The 18,887-nt window shown below is 36.2% G+C and overlaps 7 protein-coding genes across 7 annotated transcripts; 3 read left to right on the forward strand and 4 right to left on the reverse strand.

Annotated features, from left to right (window-relative positions):
• The first annotated feature begins 2,067 nt into the window (after window positions 1–2,067).
• On the forward strand, window positions 2,068–3,857 carry LOC106302093 (F-box/kelch-repeat protein At3g17530-like). The gene is made up of 2 exons (XM_013738612.1): window positions 2,068–3,381; window positions 3,689–3,857. Exons 1-2 carry the CDS (start codon window positions 2,141–2,143, stop codon window positions 3,810–3,812), a joined length of 1,365 nt encoding a protein of 454 aa, XP_013594066.1. The 5' UTR covers window positions 2,068–2,140; the 3' UTR covers window positions 3,813–3,857.
• An 888-nt stretch (window positions 3,858–4,745) lies between these two features.
• Window positions 4,746–5,300, forward strand: LOC106316063 (pectinesterase inhibitor 2-like). The gene has a single exon (XM_013753928.1). It carries the CDS (start codon window positions 4,746–4,748, stop codon window positions 5,268–5,270), a length of 525 nt encoding a protein of 174 aa, XP_013609382.1. The 3' UTR covers window positions 5,271–5,300.
• Window positions 5,301–5,386: 86 nt separating this feature from the next.
• On the reverse strand, window positions 5,387–6,189 carry LOC106316088 (probable protein Pop3). The gene is made up of 2 exons (XM_013753956.1): window positions 5,987–6,189; window positions 5,387–5,748 (listed from the first exon to the last, which is right to left on the reverse strand). The coding sequence occupies exons 1-2, from the start codon at window positions 6,124–6,126 to the stop codon at window positions 5,565–5,567; spliced, it is 324 nt and encodes a 107-aa protein (XP_013609410.1). The 5' UTR covers window positions 6,127–6,189; the 3' UTR covers window positions 5,387–5,564.
• A 5,690-nt stretch (window positions 6,190–11,879) lies between these two features.
• LOC106316071 (pectinesterase inhibitor 2-like) lies at window positions 11,880–12,423 on the forward strand. The gene has a single exon (XM_013753936.1). The coding sequence runs from the start codon at window positions 11,880–11,882 to the stop codon at window positions 12,330–12,332; it is 453 nt and encodes a 150-aa protein (XP_013609390.1). The 3' UTR covers window positions 12,333–12,423.
• Window positions 12,424–12,849: 426 nt separating this feature from the next.
• On the reverse strand, window positions 12,850–14,312 carry LOC106338716. Its single transcript, XM_013777630.1, has 4 exons — window positions 13,900–14,312; window positions 13,437–13,633; window positions 13,073–13,336; window positions 12,850–12,887 (listed from the first exon to the last, which is right to left on the reverse strand). Exons 1-4 carry the CDS (start codon window positions 14,310–14,312, stop codon window positions 12,850–12,852), a joined length of 912 nt encoding a protein of 303 aa, XP_013633084.1.
• Window positions 14,313–14,901: 589 nt separating this feature from the next.
• On the reverse strand, window positions 14,902–17,542 carry LOC106316052. Its single transcript, XM_013753919.1, has 2 exons — window positions 15,461–17,542; window positions 14,902–15,372 (listed from the first exon to the last, which is right to left on the reverse strand). The coding sequence occupies exon 1, from the start codon at window positions 17,265–17,267 to the stop codon at window positions 16,245–16,247; it is 1,023 nt and encodes a 340-aa protein (XP_013609373.1). The 5' UTR covers window positions 17,268–17,542; the 3' UTR covers window positions 14,902–15,372; window positions 15,461–16,244.
• Window positions 17,543–17,745: 203 nt separating this feature from the next.
• Window positions 17,746–18,681, reverse strand: LOC106316079 (probable protein Pop3). Its single transcript, XM_013753947.1, has 2 exons — window positions 18,432–18,681; window positions 17,746–18,137 (listed from the first exon to the last, which is right to left on the reverse strand). The coding sequence occupies exons 1-2, from the start codon at window positions 18,569–18,571 to the stop codon at window positions 17,954–17,956; spliced, it is 324 nt and encodes a 107-aa protein (XP_013609401.1). The 5' UTR covers window positions 18,572–18,681; the 3' UTR covers window positions 17,746–17,953.
• Between the last annotated feature and the right edge of the window lie 206 nt (window positions 18,682–18,887).

The following is an 18,887-nucleotide window of genomic DNA, read 5'->3' on the forward strand; positions in this document are numbered from 1 at the left end:
CAAATGTTTTTTTTTTTTCTATTTCGGTTTGTATGAATTTTAAACTTTCTGAATGTTTTTTTTCTATTTCGGTTTGTATGAATTTAAATTCTATAATATTATTAGTTTTAAATTTCAGATTTTATTTATTAATTAATTAATTTTTAATATAAAAAAAATATAAAAATGCAAAATTAATTCGTATTTAAAATTGATATATTCCGAAGAATTGAGGGCGTCGGACTATACCGACGGACTATGGTTCGTCGGAAAATACCGACGGAGCAGGTTCCTCGAAAAATTCCGACGAATCATTGTCCGTCGGTATCTTCCGACGAACCATAGTCCGTCGGTATTTTTCGAGGACTCCGTTCGTCGGTATAGTCCGAGGAATGTGTCGGTATATAGTATTTCCGATGAACTCTGGTCTCGTGTGTCCGCATCGGAATATCTTCGGAAGTTCGTCAGAATGACGTTTCTCGGTATTCGTCAGAAAATTGTCGGAAGGTCTGACGAAATTCTGACGAATACTTTTTTTCCGACAAAATGATACCAACGAATTGGTTCGTCAGAAATTCGTCGGAATCGGTCTATGCCGACGAATTTCTGACGATTTCGGCCATCAGAATCCCCCTGTTTTCTTGTAGTGATTAGAGATTTGTCAAAAATCAAAATGCAGTCATTGTTAACGATTATGTGAATGGGTGGGCGTTCAAGTATCCGTTCGGATTCGGTTCGAATCTACTGAGGTTTTGGGTTTTTGGGGTTAGAGATTAAGACCTATTTGGATATTTTAAAATTTTGGTACGGGTTCGGTTTTGATCTTTCCATGTTTGTTTCGGGTTTTGGGTTCGGATAACCCATTTAAATTATTTATTTTTTTTAATCCAAATATATTTTTTAATTCCAAAAATCAATAAATAAAATAATATATAAATTTGAATAATGTATGTCAAACTACCAAAAATTAACATAAAATTGGTTTTTTGGATATTTTGATGAAGAATGATTAGGTAATTCGAGTTTTTGGTGTTTTCAGTGATATTAGTTGTTCACATATTAAACTAATTTCAATTTGGGTTTGGTACTATTTTTTGGTTTGGATTCGGTTTTCTTCTTCGGATTCTGGTATTTTATTCATCCCTACTTATGTGAGAAACCATCATCATCATCGGTTTGAAACCATTATTTTCAATGCTAGTATGTTTATAAATTTGGATGCAACTTTTGTTAATGTAAGAAACAAGACCTTAATATGTATTTTAAGTGAGTAACAAATGATTTTGTCCATAATTATATGTATATTATTTGATTTTGAGCCATGTGTTGAACCAGTATAAATATTTTAAATAAAATTAGAGAAGTAAACTAGAAATATAGGGTCAAGTATTCATATGTTTGGATATTTTAGAATATTCATTCAGGTTTGGATATTATATGTTCGGGTTCGGATATCCAATCTCTACTAATTTAATACTCGTTCGGGTATTTTGATACTTCGGTTCGGATTTTGGTTCGGGTTTTACAGATCGGGTTCGGATATGATATCATGAAAAGAAACCTAGTTGAATCCCCTTGTGTTACCAACGGTTCATTCAGTCCCATCCCCGCCTACATCGAAAATATCAACCGTTAAACTTATCTCGCCTCCCATTCTCATCTTTTTGTTGAATGAAAAAAAAAACATTTTAAAAGAAACAAATAATTTTTAAAAAATATTCTTTTATCAATAAACCATTTGTATAAAAAAAATATTTCTTTCCTTTTCTAAATATGCCTAAATAAATTGATGAGAAGAATTCACTGTTTCACAAATAATAGAATTCACTGTTTCACAAATAATCATTCCTTACTTTATTCAGCATATTTCTTTTGACATTAGTCTCCCATAAATTTATATTTTAAGATAGATATCTTTTCTCCAAAAGAAAGATATAATTTAGATTTGAAATTTCCACAAAATATGCATTTCCCTAAAATACCTTTAACAATTATCATACGACTAAGATACAATAGAAGCCCAATGAAAAACAGCTTTTAGTTACCCTTGTTTTGGTGTTCAAACAAAAAAACAAAACAAAAGTTCACCTAGTTTATATCCTTTCTCCTATATACTTTCTGCCTGGAGAGATATTAGGTCAGAAATCACTACTAGAAGAAGATGGTGATGATAACCGACCTTCCATTTGATCAGGAAAAGAAGATACTCGCCCGTGTTCCGAAAGAGTCTCGACCACAATGGCAAACTACTTGCAAGAGATGGTACGCTGTACGCCAAGATCTACTCTCCAAGAAACACTTGGCTCGAACAGGAAGAGAGTTCATCTTATTGTTGAATACTAATGTTTTTTCAACAACCATCAACCTCCAGGGAGTCCATAACAACGTTGATCCGGTGATGGAGTTCGGAGGTAAACTTGGATCTTTACAAGATTCAAATGATTTACAAATACATGATATTTTCTACTGCAAGGGGTTAGTGCTATGCACTATGGTGGGAAAACAAATGCTCGTGGTTTGCAACCCTAGTAACCGTGAAACTAGGTATGTCGAACCTAGAACAAGACATGGCTGTTTCGAATATGCTCTTGGATACAAAGGCAGCAAGTCTTCTTGTGTTAATAGCTACAAGATCTTGAGGTATTGTCGTTATTTCGACAAGCAACTGATGCGTACGGTTTCTGAGTTTGAACTGTATGACTTCATGTCTGACTCATGGAGGGTTTTAGATGTTGATGAGCACGATTGGGAAATATCTGCTCGTGGCGTCTCTGTGAAAGGAAACACTTACTGGGTTGCTAAAAAGAATGAAGACCAGTTCATACTCAGTTTTGATTTCACTAGAGAGAGATTTGGGCTTCTCCCTCTTCCGTATGAGAGTGTTGGTACTGAAGATTCCATTAATTATAAGTATGACGATACAGCTGTTCTGTCAGTTGTTAGAGACGAACAACTCTCGGTGTTACATCAATATCTTCATGTGTATTCATCAGAGATGAAGATATGGATAAGCAATACAATTGACACCAAAAAGGTGTCGTGGAGCGAGTTCTTGGTAGTGGACGTAGTGTTGTTAAATGTTGTTAGTTTCGTGGTTGACGAGGAGCATAAAGTGGCAGTGTGTTGTAGTACAGGCAAGGATGATCCTGATGATGAGGATGATCCTGATGATGAGGATGATCCTGATAATGAGGATGATCCTGATCATGAGGATGATCCTGATGATGATGGTGAAGAAGAGTGCACCAGCATTTCAATTATTGGAAAGAATATACAAAGTCTTGTTTATGATGAAGGGGCTATGGATGGATCATGGCCTCATCTCATGAATTACGTTCCAAACCCGGTTCAAATTTTAAGGAAGGGTACGCGCAAAAGCAAAAGGAAACGAACTACAAGAAGGTTAGTCAATTATATTAACTAAGTTCCATTTTTGTTTTTCTTTGTTCTAATGATCTTACTCAAATACTTTGTAATTGCATTGGATGCATATAGAGAAGAGTAGTTATTGAGAAACTAATTAAATATCAGCATCTTAGCTTCATAGATTCATATACTTTGTTCTTAAAACGGAATGCTTAAATCTCACACAAAGATTGTTCTCTTTTAAGAAAAATCTGCATGTTTAAAACACTGCTTAAGGTATATATATATTATTATGTTTCGGGTATGGGTTCTCTTTAACTGTGTGTGAGCTTTTAATTAACAGTTATGAACCGGAGGGCAGTTCGGCAAGAAGCGTTGAGGAAACGAAAGTGACACCAATAGACAAAGCTAAACGAGTTTTTAGGGTTATTTTGAATGTCCCAAAAGAGTTTAGGAAACGAGAGTGAACCCATACCTAAAGCATATCGAAGTACTCCTGCTGTTGCTTTGAATATCCCAAATATTTCTATCTTTTCTTCTCTTTTTTTTGGACAATCCTAAAGGTTGTAATAAATTGAACGCATATTGAAGTTTATTATCTTATTTTGACTCTTAAAATCAGAGTGAATGCAATGGCTTTGTATTTCATTGAGGATCTGTATTGATTGTATTTATCGGTGATTACTATCAGTATCGAATATACATCAGATAAATGCGAATGAAACACACACTAACTGTAGTTGAACCTTCTTCAAGGACCAAGGGAAGATTTTTTTCTAGTTGAGACAATAGAATTGCTTAGTAAAACGCTCCATCAACACCACAACTTTGTGGCTTAACTGTAAAGCTTCGACAAGTAATGGTCTTTGCGGTTGTTTACGGTATTAACACGAACTCAAAACTTCATTAATTCTAGTCTCGTATATACGTACTTTAATGGACTACTCTAGAAATATTCTTGACAATTAACCATTATGCACTCAACACTTATTTGTTTGTCCATACGTATGGCTTTTATATCCAAGAAAATGGCCTTTCTTGCGTTACAAGAAACATGTTTTCGATTTTATCTCCTCGTTTTGATTCTATATATTTAATGGAATAAACTGTTAAATGTCATTGACTCTGGTGTTATAACCTAAAAGCCATGCATACACTCATAGTCAAATTGCAATGTCTTATATTAGAACTTGTGGTCAGATAGCTTATCTCAACATTATTTCTAAAAACAGCAAACTTTTTCTCTATCATTCCTTAGAACTTGTGGTTTAACTAAGAATCAGATACAACAACAATCCTGTCCAAGAAATTGTATTAATAGTTCTAGTGGAAGCAATCAATCGCAAGCGTCTATAAATATTTAACCTCAGGGACAATAACTTTACCAAAAAGAACCAAAGATGGCAACAACATACATGGTGAACAACGTTCTTGTATCTTGTTTGATGTTTTTTGTAATGATTGGTTCCTCAAACGCAAAACCTGCAGACATAAAAGCAATCTGCGGTAAAGCAAAAAACCCATCCTTCTGCACAAACTACATGAAATCAAACCCAAAGATTTCAGGTGCTGATATTAAAACGCTTGCAACGATTACCCTCGGCTCTGCACAAACAAGCGCATCAATAGCTTTGACGAAGATTCAGTCTCTTGCCACGAAAGAAACTAACCCTGCTTTGAAGAAAGGATACACCTCGTGCGTGGAGCAGTACAAGAATACAATCAGCAGTCTCGATGAAGCTAATACGAGCCTAACGTCAGGAGATGGTCCAGGGCTGAACATCAAGGTCTCAGCAGCTATGGAAGGTTATACAACATGTCAAGATGGCTTGTCGAACGTCAAAGCTGATCCTTCAATTGTGAAGGACACGGGTGATTTTCAGAATGTTTGTGGCATTATTCTTGTCATCTCCAACATGATGTGATTAAAGAAAGGGCTTGCGATTACATCAAACAGTTATACATGTATATTACATAGACACAATCAAGAACCTATTTTCTTCCCTATTTGCTGTTCTATTAGCATTATTGATTAAAAATATAAGAAATTAAGAAACCACAAGTACTCAAACCATAAAAGAAAACACACATTGTCTGATACAACAAAAAAGAAAGAGATCGGCAGAAACATTATAACAACACAAGCAAACAAAAGGCCATGATTCCTCAAAAGGAACATACTTTATTTAAAAAAAAAAATAGATCACAAGATGATGAATCTAAACAGAGGTAGGCTTGTAGTCTATAACCAACACTTTATCCAAGCTGCCTAGGAACATGTTGGCGAACTCAACGTGAATAGGATGAGCAACGTACTCAGCTACAGCTTCTTTGCTCTCAAATGTGGATTCAAAGATATGTGTGAAACCTTGATGCAGATTCTCTATGCTCACATCTTTTCCCCTACAATATTATTTTTATTTTTATTACATGAATTTAATTTTTAGGACAAAACCAATGAGTTGCCCAAACAAAAAAAAAAGGGCAGAACCAATGAAAATCAGTAAAGACAAGACTCATTCAGTTTGGTTTTAACGTTATCTAAAATCATATTATTGATAGATGATAAAATTAATCCCTAAAGATTCAATTTAGATCTACAGTACACCAATAACAATCAAAACAGAAGCAGAGAAGTTACCATTGGAAAGCTTTCATAGGTTCAATGAGATTGACGAGATTCGCGTAACCTTTGATAAGTTCGTCGATCTTTTCTTGGGTTACGTCGTCTTTGAACTTAGCAAGCAGAACGTGCTTCACTGGTCCCTTTGCTTCCTCCATTTTCTCCCTGCGATCCTCAGTGCTCTCTTTTTCTCTCTCTCTCTAATCTATCTGTATGTTGCAGTTTATATAAATGGACGGTCAAGATCTGATCTACATAAGACTTTATAAATAAAACGTGCTAAACACGTGCGTCGCATTATTACCTTCCGTATCAAAAAAGATATATATTTTTTTTTTCAACCGGAATTTATTAAATGGTCAAAGCCCTAAAAAGACAAAACCCAACAAATTTTAAAACATAAAGGCCCAAAAAAGACCAACACTTTACAAATGACTCTGGACCGTAAGCCCAAAGAGAAAAACCGTAGAAGAAAGGCAAGGTGGCAACACCACCACGTATTCGATCGACCGGCGATCAATGGACACGCGTCAGGCCGAGGCGCAATTTGCTTCCTCCGGAGAAAACGAGGTGATACGACGGAATCCGCCGACAGCGGAAACCGATGATGAAGAATCGCTCACACAGAGCCATCTTTTCAACGAACAAAGTCGCATACCGGATCAACGCTTCAAAACTGGAATCAATCATCTTTAATCCAGTCTACAGCCTCCGATCTACCTTCATGAATATCAGACATCTTTAAAGATGAGAATAAGCTTGAAGATGAATCAATCCTAATCAAGGGAAGAGGGATCGATCGGAGAGGAGAAAGGAGAGACGGTTAAGCGATGAAGCTGAGAGAAGCGCCGATCAAAGAAACCGGGAGAACCCCGGTGAAAAGCCGCCATCAACACCAACGAAGAATGACGCGGAGACAAAAGCCGGACGTCCATCACCGCAAGAGAAGGCAAGGACGCCAGAGGCAGAGCCGACAGACCACCAAGAGAAGGCGCGTCTCCGGAAGCAGGGACCGGTAGGAGAACCCGAAACCAGTTGAAAGGCGCCGGAAACAAACCGGCGAAAGGAAAAGGTTCATCTCATCTCTCTCTCTGTAAAAGATGATAGTGAGAGAACGAAGAAGAGAGAGAATCTTTTTTCATGTATGATTTATCAAAAAAAATATCAAAGCACAAATAAAATCTCATAGAACCTGGAATTTTGGTTTCGGTTCTGTTTCAATTTGTTTTGGATAAATAGGGTTTTAGAAAAAAATTAAGACAGCTTGGGTTTCTCAAATTAAATATCGGATAATTTGAATAATTTATAATATTTCAAATAAAATTTTCTATTAATTTGATTTATAAATAGCATGTGTAGCTGTGGAAGCCCTTTGGTCTAGTGGTTTGACCAAGAGTTCATTAATGCTTACAAGAGATCTACAGCATGCCGCAAGAAGTACCGTCAAGTATGAATTCCATAGGGCGGCTCAGGTGATGCAGTCAGGCGTGAATCCTCATACGGGAGGTAGAATTGTCGGCTGTAAAATCGTCTATAATATTTCACATAGTTGTAATATTGTCAGCTGTAAAATTGTCTGTAATATTTCACATAGTTGTAATAGCATAATTATCCAGCGTTAAAAAAAAGATTAGTTTCATGATTTTGGATGGTTAACTTATATAATAATGTTAAGAGAATAAAAAAAATAGTATCTGTAGAATATTTGGTTAATCTAAAACTAAATACAATTAATACTTGCATGCTTTTAGGTAATAAACTATTTTCTTAAATGGTATCCATTCAATTATTGGTTTAGTTCTGGTTTTTGAATAACTTTTGTTGATTTGGGTAAAATCCAACTGATCAGAGCTTTCAGAAAATATTTCATTTAGAAAATATTAGGATAATTCAGTTTAGAAATAGTATTTTTAAGATATCTATAATTAATAATTTTAGATATATAAACTATATTTAGAAATTTCTGTTAATTTACATAAAATTCAAATAATTTGGGGTTTTTAGAAAATATTTATTAGTTCAGATATTTTGGATAAAATATAGGGTAATTAGAATAATTTATAATATTTTAAATAAAATATTTGGATAATTCGTTCTAAATGGTATTTTTAGAATATTTATTTATTTTTAAAAAAAATAACACATTAATATTTTAAGAATATTTTAAAAATTCTATTATTCATTCGGTTCTCGATTTAGGTTCTAATTTGGTTTCAAATTTTTTTTATAATTTCTGTTAATTTGGGTAGAAATTTTGGATAATTAAGGGGTTTCAGAAAAAAATCAGGTAGTTCGGATTTTCGGATAAAATATCTAGTTAAATCCCCTGTTCTAAAAATCGGCCGTCTAGGCGCTATGCGTCACTCTTCCGTCCCGATTTATGCCAAATCGGTTTAAAAAATCGGATATCCGAACTTTTCCGCCTTGACCGCCTAAATGACCGCTTAGCCGCCTAGGCGGCCGCCTAATCTATTTTTTATTATTTTATTATTTTTTATTTTATTTTTATTTTTATTTTATTTTAAATAATATTTTTATTTGTTTATTTGATCTAAAATTTTATAAATATCATTTATATTCATACCTTTTATGAAAATTACACTATATTAAGTTTATATATTCTATTTGTGTGTTTTATACAATCTTAAACATGAAAATGTATTAATGTTATATACAATTAAAGATTAATCTGTTTTATAACATAGTAAACCATCTAAAAATTCCTCCCCGCATAATTTCTGATTAATCTCCGATTTTCTCTTTAGGCGCTAAGACCAACCCGACCGCCCGATTAGCGCCTAGCGCATTCCCGAACAGGGGTTAAATCTAATAAATACAGTCAAGAACCTAGTTCTTGGCATTATTTACTAAAAAGTACATGAGATTAAGAGACCACAAAGTACTCAAACCATAAAAGAAAACAAGCAAATACTCGTGATCGTTTACACACATGATCTGATACAACAAAAAGGAAAGAGAATGAAAGAAACATCATAACAAAGGATGCTAGTGATAAAGAGTGTACCAGCATTTGTATTATCGGAGAGAAGATGCATAGATATGTCTATGGTGAAGGGATTATAGAGGGATCATGGCCACATCTTCTGAACTACGTTCGAAGTCCGGTTCATATTTTAAAGAAGAGTACGCCCGAAGGCAAAAGGAAACGAATTACAAGGAAGTTAGTCAAATATATTAACTAAGTTTCTTTCTTGCTTTTCTTTGTTCTAATTAATGATAGTACTCAAAGACTTTATATTTGCATTGGATGCATATAAAGAAGAGTAGTTACTAAGAAACTAAACATCAGCATTTCATAGATTCATTCTCTGTTCCTTAGCTTGAAGCGGAATGTTTAAATCTCACACAAGGATTATTCTCTTGTAACGAAAACTGCATGTTTAAAAGACTGCTTAAGTTATATATATCTTATGTTTCAGGTTAGAGTTCTTTTTAATTGTGTGTGAGCTTTACCAGGCATGAACTGGAGGTCACTCTGCAAGAAGCGTAAAGGAAACGAAAGTGACGCCCATAGCCAAAGCCAAACGAGTTCCTAGGGTTGCTTTGAAGGTCCCAAAAGGGTTTAGGAAATGAAAGTGACACCATGCCTAAAGTATATCGAACTACTCTTGATGATGTTGCTTTGAATGTCCCAAAGCTTTCTATTTTTTCTTTTCTTTTTTCTTGGACAACCCTAAAGGTTGTAATAAATTGTAACGCATATTTAAGTTTTTAATTCTATTTTGATTCTCAAAACCAGAGTAAATGCAATGCTTTTGTTGTTCATTTTATCTTTTGAGCATCTACAATTATTTTATGACTTTTTCTTGGGTTCACCCCCTAGGGTGAACCTTTAGGTTCACCAACCAATAGAAAGTTGTCATTTTAGATCTAGTATCTTTTAATTAAGGAAACAAAATAACTTGCCAAATTATATTATGCTTTTAAAATAAAAAAATAAAAAATTAAATAAATAAAAATAACAATAGTTCTTAAAAAAGATTATTTAAAAAAAATATTATTTTTAAGATTTAGAGTTTAGTGTTTAAGATTTATAATTTAGAATTTATCCAAATGTTTAGTGTTTTTCCAAGGGTTTAGGGTTTACCTAAGGGTTTAGGGTTTACCCAAGGGTTTAGGGTTTACCCAAGGGTTTAAGGTTTTCCCAAGGGTTTAGGGTTTAGGATTAGAGTTTAGGGTTTAGTGTTTTGTTGACAACATGTTTAGTGTTTTTCCAAGGGTTTAGGGGTTTACCCAAGGATTTAGGGTTTACCCAAGGATTTAGGGTTTACCCAAGGATTTAGGGTTTACCCAAAGATTTAGGGTTTACCCAAGGATTTAGGGTTTACCCAAAGATTTAGGGTTTACCCAAGGATTTAGGGTTTACCCAAAGATTTAGGGTTTACCCAAGGATTTAGGGTTTACCCAAAGATTTAGGGTTTACCCAAGGATTTAGGGTTTACCCAAAGATTTAGGGTTTACCCAAGGATTTAGGGTTTACCCAAAGATTTAGGGTTTACCCAAGGATTTAGGGTTTACCATTTGAGTTTAGGGTTTAGTATTAGAGTTTAGGGTTTAGTGTTTTGTTGACAACATTTTTTTTTTTTTGAATTCGTTTTTTATATATTATTTTTATTTATTTTTAAATTTTATTTTGAAAAAATAATATAATTTGCCAAGTTATTTGGTTTCCTTAATTAAAAGATACTAGATTTAAAATGATAATTTTCTATTGGTTGGTGAACCTAAAGGTTCACCCTAGGGGGTGAACCCAAGAATAACTCTTATTTTATCTTTCGGTGATATACTGTTATTATCTAATATACATCACATATTAGAATACACACAACTATTCTTCTACATCAAATAATGTTTTTCCTTGCGTAACAAGAAACATGTTTTCCATATAGTTTTTTTGAGGTTAATTAGGAAGAGTTTAGACCTGGCTTAGGAGCAAGCTTTGTTGATACCAATGATACGGCGTAAAACACTGCTTCCACCTGATTTCGAACTAAGAGCACGACATCAGCAATGCAAAGTCACTTGGATATTTCCTCAATTCTAATTCGTCTATTAGTCACTCCTTTGTCATAATCTTTTTCTCCGACTGACAAAGTCAACAAAGGCACTAGTGTACACTGTGTACCAACTCTGCTCAACACCGTCAAAATTTTACAAACACGTCTACATCGCTTTGGCTGAACTCTGACCTGAAAACGTTCACCCTCGACTTACACGGTCTAGTCGGTAAGGTCATCCAAAAGACTTCGCTGGGGTACAAGAACCTAAAGATGACAAAAGGCTTAGCGAGAACCACCACTGATCCAAACCTCCAGATTCCATATGGGTCTTGCGCGACAGGTTATGAGTTATCGATCCATTAAAGCCCTCGAGGGAGCTAAAGAGTTTGTGAGCTCTGAGGAGAATACCTGTTAGCAAGTAAGATAGCTTTTAACGCATTTGATAGTATAACTATATAGCGAAGCTGTGCATGAAGGCCAGACAATGCCAGTTTACGTGTATCCACGCAATTTGATGTTTGAAAAAATGTGTAACATTGAATAAGGTTTTCTCCAGACCTTTTGACGTTTTGATTCTATGGCAAAAATCTATTAAATGTCATTGACTCTGGTCTAATGACCTAAAAGCCAATGGATGCATACACACGCATAGTCACATTATAATGTCTTATATAACTTATATTAATAGTCAAACTACTAATCAGATAACCTATAATCTCGGCCTTATTTCTAAAGAATAGCAAAGTTATTTCTCTATCTTTTATTAGAACTTGTGGTCTAACCAAGAATCATAAACAGTAACAATCCTGTCCAAGAACTTTAATTCATAATTCTAGTGGATGCAATCAATCGCAAGCATCTATAAATACTTTACCAAAAAAAAACCAAAGATGGCAACAAATATGATGAACAAGTACGTACTTGTACTGTCTTGTCTGATCTTTTTTGTAATGACTGGTTCCTTAAACGCAAAACCTGCAGACATAAAAGCAATTTGCGGGAAAGCAAAAAACCCATCCTTCTGCACAAACTACATGAAATCAAACCCAAAGACATCAGGTGCTGATATCAAAACGCTTGCAACGATCACATTAGACTCTGCACAAACAAGCGCATCAGGAGCTATGAACAAGATTACACCTTTTGCCGAAAAAGAACCTAAACGCCCTTCGAGGAGTGGATACGTCTTGTGCGTGCAGAATTACAGGAGTACAATCAGATATCTCGGTGAAGCTAAGAAGAGCCTAGCGTCAGGAGATATCCGAGGGCAGAACATCAATGTTTCAGACGCTATGAAATCATCTACATACTGTCAAGATGAAATGTTGAAAAGTCAAAGGTGATCCGTCGGTTGTGAAGGACGGTGGTGATTTTCAGAATATTTGTAGCATCGTTCTTGTCATCTCCAAGACGATGATGTGATAAAAAAAAAAGGGGCTACATGAAACAGTTATACATGTATGTTTTTTTTTTTTTTTTGAATGAATGTTAAATTGATTCAAAAAAAGCCTTGTTACAACTAGAATTGCCTTAGCTTAGAATATACTCAATACAACTTTGTAACTAGACATAATTTTTGTAGCTATTTATACTGTTGTAGTAAACCAAAATTGGAGAACTCCTTCCCTCTCTTTCCCACATTTAGTTCTCAATAGACTGAGTTTATTTCTTACTTCTTTATCAACGAACTTCTTCAGACACGGCAACGGAAGTGGCTTGTCTCCATGCCTAATCTTATTTCTTTCTCTCCACAATGCATGTACACTCGCCTGAAACGCATATCTGATACAGAATAAACTGTTCTTCTCCCGCCTTCCAGTCGAGATCAATTCCACAATCTCAGACCAAATATTTGTAAATTCACTTCTCAGAATCCCTCTTACAAGATATTCCCAGACCTGACCAGAATATGAGCACTCATAGAACAAATGATTCCGTGTTTCGACAGCATTCTTACACAGCACACAAGTCTCATCAATATCCTGAGACCACCTAGATACTCTATCCATAGTAGATAGTCTATCTAATTTAGCAAGCCAGGTTATGAAAGAAAATTTTGGAGAGGCTTGGGAGAACCAAATACCTTTTGCCCAGTTACAGGTAGACTTAGTATCTCGTATAAGCATCCACGTTTCCTGGGTTGAGAATGTCGGTTTAAAATCTGCTTTCCTCTTCCATAATGCAACATCCTCAGCATTACTTCTCATTTTCTCCTTTACTGCCAATAACTCTTCTTCTATCTCATTAAGCTCCAGTGTACGGTGCCTTCTTCTTCGTCTTGCACTAAACATTGCTTTCTCTACCGTGGCTTCACGTTTTATCCCCATATCGATGATCCCTCTATCTCCTAATATATCAAACAATACTCCTTTAGTAGACCAGTTATCATACCAGTATGATATGTGTCAACCATTCCCCACTTCCTTTCTATAAAACGTCTTAGCCACCTCTCTCATTTTCAACATCTTCCTCCACATCCAAGAGCCCATTTGAGTTTTGACTTTCACTTGCCAAAACCTTTTCCCCTTTAATAAATTCTCTTTTATCCATCTCTCCCATAGAGATTTTCCCGAGACCATCCTCCATATTAACTTCAACCCATAGACCAGATTTACATCCTTCAGCTCTCTTATCCCCAAACCACCTTCATTTTTTAGACAACAGACATCTTTCCATGCTACTTTTGCTCATGTTGTTTTGAGACTTGGACCAGTCCAAAGAAAAGCAGAACAGAGTTGCTCCACTTCCTTCAAGCACTTACTTGGGAGTCTAAATACTGCCGACCAAAAGTTCACAATACTCATCAAGACTGGTTTTATTAATTGAAGTCTTCCTGCATATGATAAAAACCGACACGTCCAAGTGTTGATCTTGTTTCTAACCCTTTCAACCAACGGAATATAGTCTTGCCTTCTCATTACCTGAGTCATCAGAGGCAAGCCTAAATATCGAACAGGAAGGGTCCCTTCAGCAAAGGAAAAAATCACCAGTATTCTACTTCTTTCAGCACTAGAAACTCCCGCCATATATACTGTTGATTTCTCGATGCTTATACTGAATCCCGACCAAGCAGCAAACTCATCAAACACAGACAATGCTCCTTCAATTGACTCCTTAGTACCTTCCACAATCACCATCAAATCATCTGCAAAGCAGAGATGGCTAAGAGCTAACGATTTACATCTTGGGTGAAATGTAAATTTCCTTTCTTTAGCAGCTCTATCAATCTTGTGGGAGAGGATATTCATACAAAGTACAAACAAATAAGGAGAGAGTGAGCATCCTTGTCGCAAACCTCTCTTACTCTGAAAATACTCCGCCATCTCACCATTAACTTGCACTGAGAAAGATGGAGTTGTAATACACAATCTTATCCAGTGGATAAATTTCTCAGGAACTCCTAATGCCACTAAACTCTCCAATACAAACCTCCATTGAACTTAATCAAATGCTTTGGAGATATCAATTTTCATCAAGCATCTTGGTGATATGTCCTCCTTATGATAGTCTTTGACTAACTCCGACGCAAGCAACACGTTCTCCATCAACAGTCTCCCCTTAATAAAAGCAGACTGATTCTCAGTTACTATGCGCGGCAAGATCAACTTCAATCTATTCGCCAATAATTTCGATACCACTTTATAAAGAACATTGCAGCAAGCTATGGGGCGGTAATCTCTCATCTCCATAGAGTCCACTTTCTTTGGAATCAATGCCAGAATTGTAGAGTTTACACCTTTGGGGAGGAAACCATACTTGAACACTGATTGAACTGCTGCAGTGAAGTCCTCTGCTATTACAGACCAGGTAGTTTTGAAGAATTCACAGGGGAAGCCATTTGGACCCGGAGACTTGTTTGAAGGCATAGCAAAAAGCACTTCTCGGATCTCCTCCATTGTTACTTCTGCTTCCAACAACCTGCACTCCTCAGAAGTACATCTGAAATCAATCAAATTTCTTAACTCTTCCTCCGTTGTGCTTACATAAGTATCAGGGGACTGGTTTTAAAACTCAGAAAAGAATCTCTCCGCTTCATTCTTTATCTCCAACTGTGTTTTGACCGTGACCCCATTCGGAGCATTTTGAGCATGGCGGGTTTTGATTGCGTTATAGAACGTTTTGTTGTTTTGATCACCCACATCTAACCAGTGGAGTTTCGCCTTTTGCTTAAGATAACCCTCCTCTAGACTCGCAATGTGTAACCATTTCGCATATGCTTCTGCCTCTTCCTGAACCGCCACTTCACTAGGGTTTGATAATGTTCTTTCCTGCTTCTCACATAATTCTTTATAGGCCTCTACAACTCTCTTTGGTAGATTTCCCATCTTATTTCTTCCAAGTTCTCTTATAAGCGGCTTCAGATTCTTCAGTTTCTTTGAGAATCTGAACATAGCAAATGTTTCTTTGAGAATCTGAACATAGCAGATGTAAATTGATATAGCTTCGGAGTAGAATCCCAATACTCTTTTACCATCGGTAGAAACTCTGGTAAACCTCCAATAACATTTACATACTTGAACGGCTTCTTTAATTTTTCTCTCGGAGGAAGTACTTGAACCTTACAGCGAAGATGATCGGAACAACCACCAGCTTCTAATACAGAGAATGCATTAGAGATATGTAACGCCACATCATTTATGAGTACTCTATCCAGCTTATTGCAAATAATACCTTCATCCCTTTTATTACACCATGTGAACTTAGGTCCCTGATAGCCCATGTCTGTAAGGTTGCAATGCAGAACTATCCTCCGAAAATCCCTCATACCTCTCGGAATTCTTCCCAAGTCTTCAAACCCTGAACTTCCCTCCGCTTCAAGTATCTCGTTAAAGTCACCAATAACAATCCATGCCTTGTTGTGAAACAGCATAGAATTTTTATGGTGACATAAATCTTCCCATAGCTCCTTTCTATTTTCTACCAGATTATTCGCATATACAAACGTGCAAAAGAACTCATCCTCCTCTTTCAATCCAACAGAACAGGTGATCATCTGATCTGTCTTATAAACCGGAGACATTCTAACAGATTCGCTTCAAACTAACCAAATCCTTCCACCTTGACTGTGCTCATAATTAGTCATCGAAGACCAGCTACTAAACACCGAGTTTAACACCTCCGTAGACTTCCTTTCTTTCACCCTTGTTTCAATTATACATCCAAACTTCATCTCATTATTGTTTACCCACTCTTTTACAATGGAATGTTTCAAAGTTTTGTTGAATCCGCGCACATTCCAAAAGAAGCTTGACATGCTAGTGTTTACGGCGAGAAGAGCTTTTACTCATAGGATTTACATCCTGAGTCTTAGCCTTCTGACCTCCTCTCAACCCCTTCTTCTCCCCTGCTATGTTCTTTACCTTCTCCTGCTGATCCAGAATACTATCTTCTAACAGATCATCCTTTGACCTTCCTGACTGATCACTCATTTCATTTTCCTCTGCCTCCATAGCATTCTGTTCTCCCGCTGACATTTCACCTTCCTCCACTTCTTCCACATCAAGCACAGAATATTTGGAAGCAGATATCTGAATCTCCTCCATATTCTTCTGCAGTATCGGCATTTGAGACCTTCTAGTCTTAGTCGGTGAAACCAACGACCATTCCTTAATCTCCTGACCCAAATATCTACCCTCCTTTTCCTGTATTTGATTACTCTCTTTCTGATCACTACTTCTCTTCTCTGTCTCCTCTATCCCCACAATTTCTACCTCCACCTCTTTGACACTCGTACTCTTGTTATTCGAGGTTTGTTTATTCCCCTTACCCTTTGTTCCACATACTTTCTCTACATGACCCCATTTGTCACATGAACTGCATCTAGATGGCAGCCATGGATAATAGAACTTCACTATAAACTCCTTACCCTCCTTTGTGAAAGTGATTTCTTTTGGAAGGACCTTAGAAACATCAACCTTCACAAATACTTTAGCCACTTCTAGATTCGAACAAGATATAGTCTCTGAATGTAACTTCACTGGGAATCCCACTGTGCTGGTGATGAAACTAAGCGCCTCCCAAGAGAACATGTGGAGTGGAACTTTCTCCAAATATACCCACATTGGAATTGCTTCATCTTCCTTTTTCTCTTCCTCAATTGTTGGAGTCCACTCTGAGACAATCATCGGCACTCCTATTATATTCCACATACCTCTTCTAAGAATCTTTTCTCTTGCCTTCGGATTTGGAACTTTGAATCTCATCGCCATGTCATTAACCTCATACACCTCCACCTTTGCAGCTTCATCACCATATCGCCATATCTTATTTAACACCATATGAACTTTCCCGACATGAGGAGCGCGATCCAGAAATTTTCCAATCACAAAGTCTTCCACAATGGTGTTGGACTCGCAAGTATCTCATCTGGAATCTCAACCCTATGCTTCCCATCTTCATTCGAAACCTCAACTTCATATTTCGTCAACCTTTTCTTATCTTGAGCCACCGATACCCAGCTCAGATCTACCTTCTTCAAATCACCACGATCTTGGTTCCTTTCAATCCGATCTTACACCCCCATCTCCTTAGTCACCTTATCCCCCTTTGGATGCTCCGATAAATCCGGCGGCGGCGCCGACTCCGAATCCATCACCGTAACTCTCTTCACAGTCGTATTCGAAATCGCCAAAATAATCGCCTTACTCAGAACGCAGCGTTTTTAAAAAAAAATTCGTTATACATGTATGTTACATATACACAGTCAATAATTAACCTATAGTTTCTTCCCTATTTATTTTTACATAGCTCACCATATCACCATTAATTATGGATATAATACAAGATATTAAGAGACACAAAAGTACTCAAAATCATAAAAAAGAAAACAAGCAAACCCTCACCATCGTTTACACACTTGGTCTGATACAACAAAAAAAAAGAAAGAGATTGACAGAAATAACGCAGGCCGTTACATCAAAAGGGAACATACTTTATTGCAAAGAAAGATCACAAGATGATGAATTTAAACAGAGGTAGGCTTGTAGTCTATGACCAGCACTTTATCCAAGCTGCCTAGGAACATGTTGGCGAACTCAACGTGAATAGGATGAGCAACGTACTCAGCTACAGCTTCTTTGCTATCAAAAGTGGATTCAAAGATGTGTGTGAAACCTTGATGCAGATTTTCTATGCTCACATCTTTTCCCCTACAAAATTATTATTTTTTATTACATGAATTTAAGTTTAAGACAGAACTAATAAAAAATCAGTAAAGACAAGAGAAGCATATTCTAACAAGATTCAATCAGTTTGGTTTTATTTCTTTGCTATTAACCTTATCCAAAAGCATACTTGGTTAGATGATCAAATTAAGCAAATTATATAACCGTAGAGATGCAATTCAGATCTAGGTTTTGGGATAAATCGTGCGCTCATGACAGTAATCCCAATAACAATCAGATACAAAATCAGCAGAAATGCAAGAGAAGAGATTTAATTACCAGTGGAAAGCTTTCATAGGTTCGATGAGATTGACGAGATTCGCGTAGCCTTTGATAAGTTCATCGATCTTCTCTGTGGTTACGTCATCTTTGAACTTGGCAAGCAGAACGTGCTTCACTGGTCCCTTTGCTTCCTCCATTTTCTCCCTGGGATGATGCTCCAGTGCTCTCTCTCGCTCTCTCTCTCTCTCTATTATGTCGCAGTTTATATAAATGACGGTCGAGATCTGATCTACAAGAAGACTTTTGTAATAAAAACGTGCTAAACAGTAAACACTAGCGTCGCATTATTATAAAAACTTTTTTGTTTTCGATTCAGATAATAATGTTGAAAACCGATTAATACCTGAGAAAATTTCAGGTTCAATTCCGCTCTGGTTCTATACGATTTGTTTGAATAATTTATGTTAATTAAGATAAATATTTTGGATGATTTAAAAATTTTAGAAAAATATT

Source organism: Brassica oleracea, chromosome C1, assembly GCF_000695525.1.
Source record: "Brassica oleracea var. oleracea cultivar TO1000 chromosome C1, BOL, whole genome shotgun sequence".
In the NCBI taxonomy this organism is placed as follows: Eukaryota; Viridiplantae; Streptophyta; class Magnoliopsida; order Brassicales; family Brassicaceae; genus Brassica; species Brassica oleracea.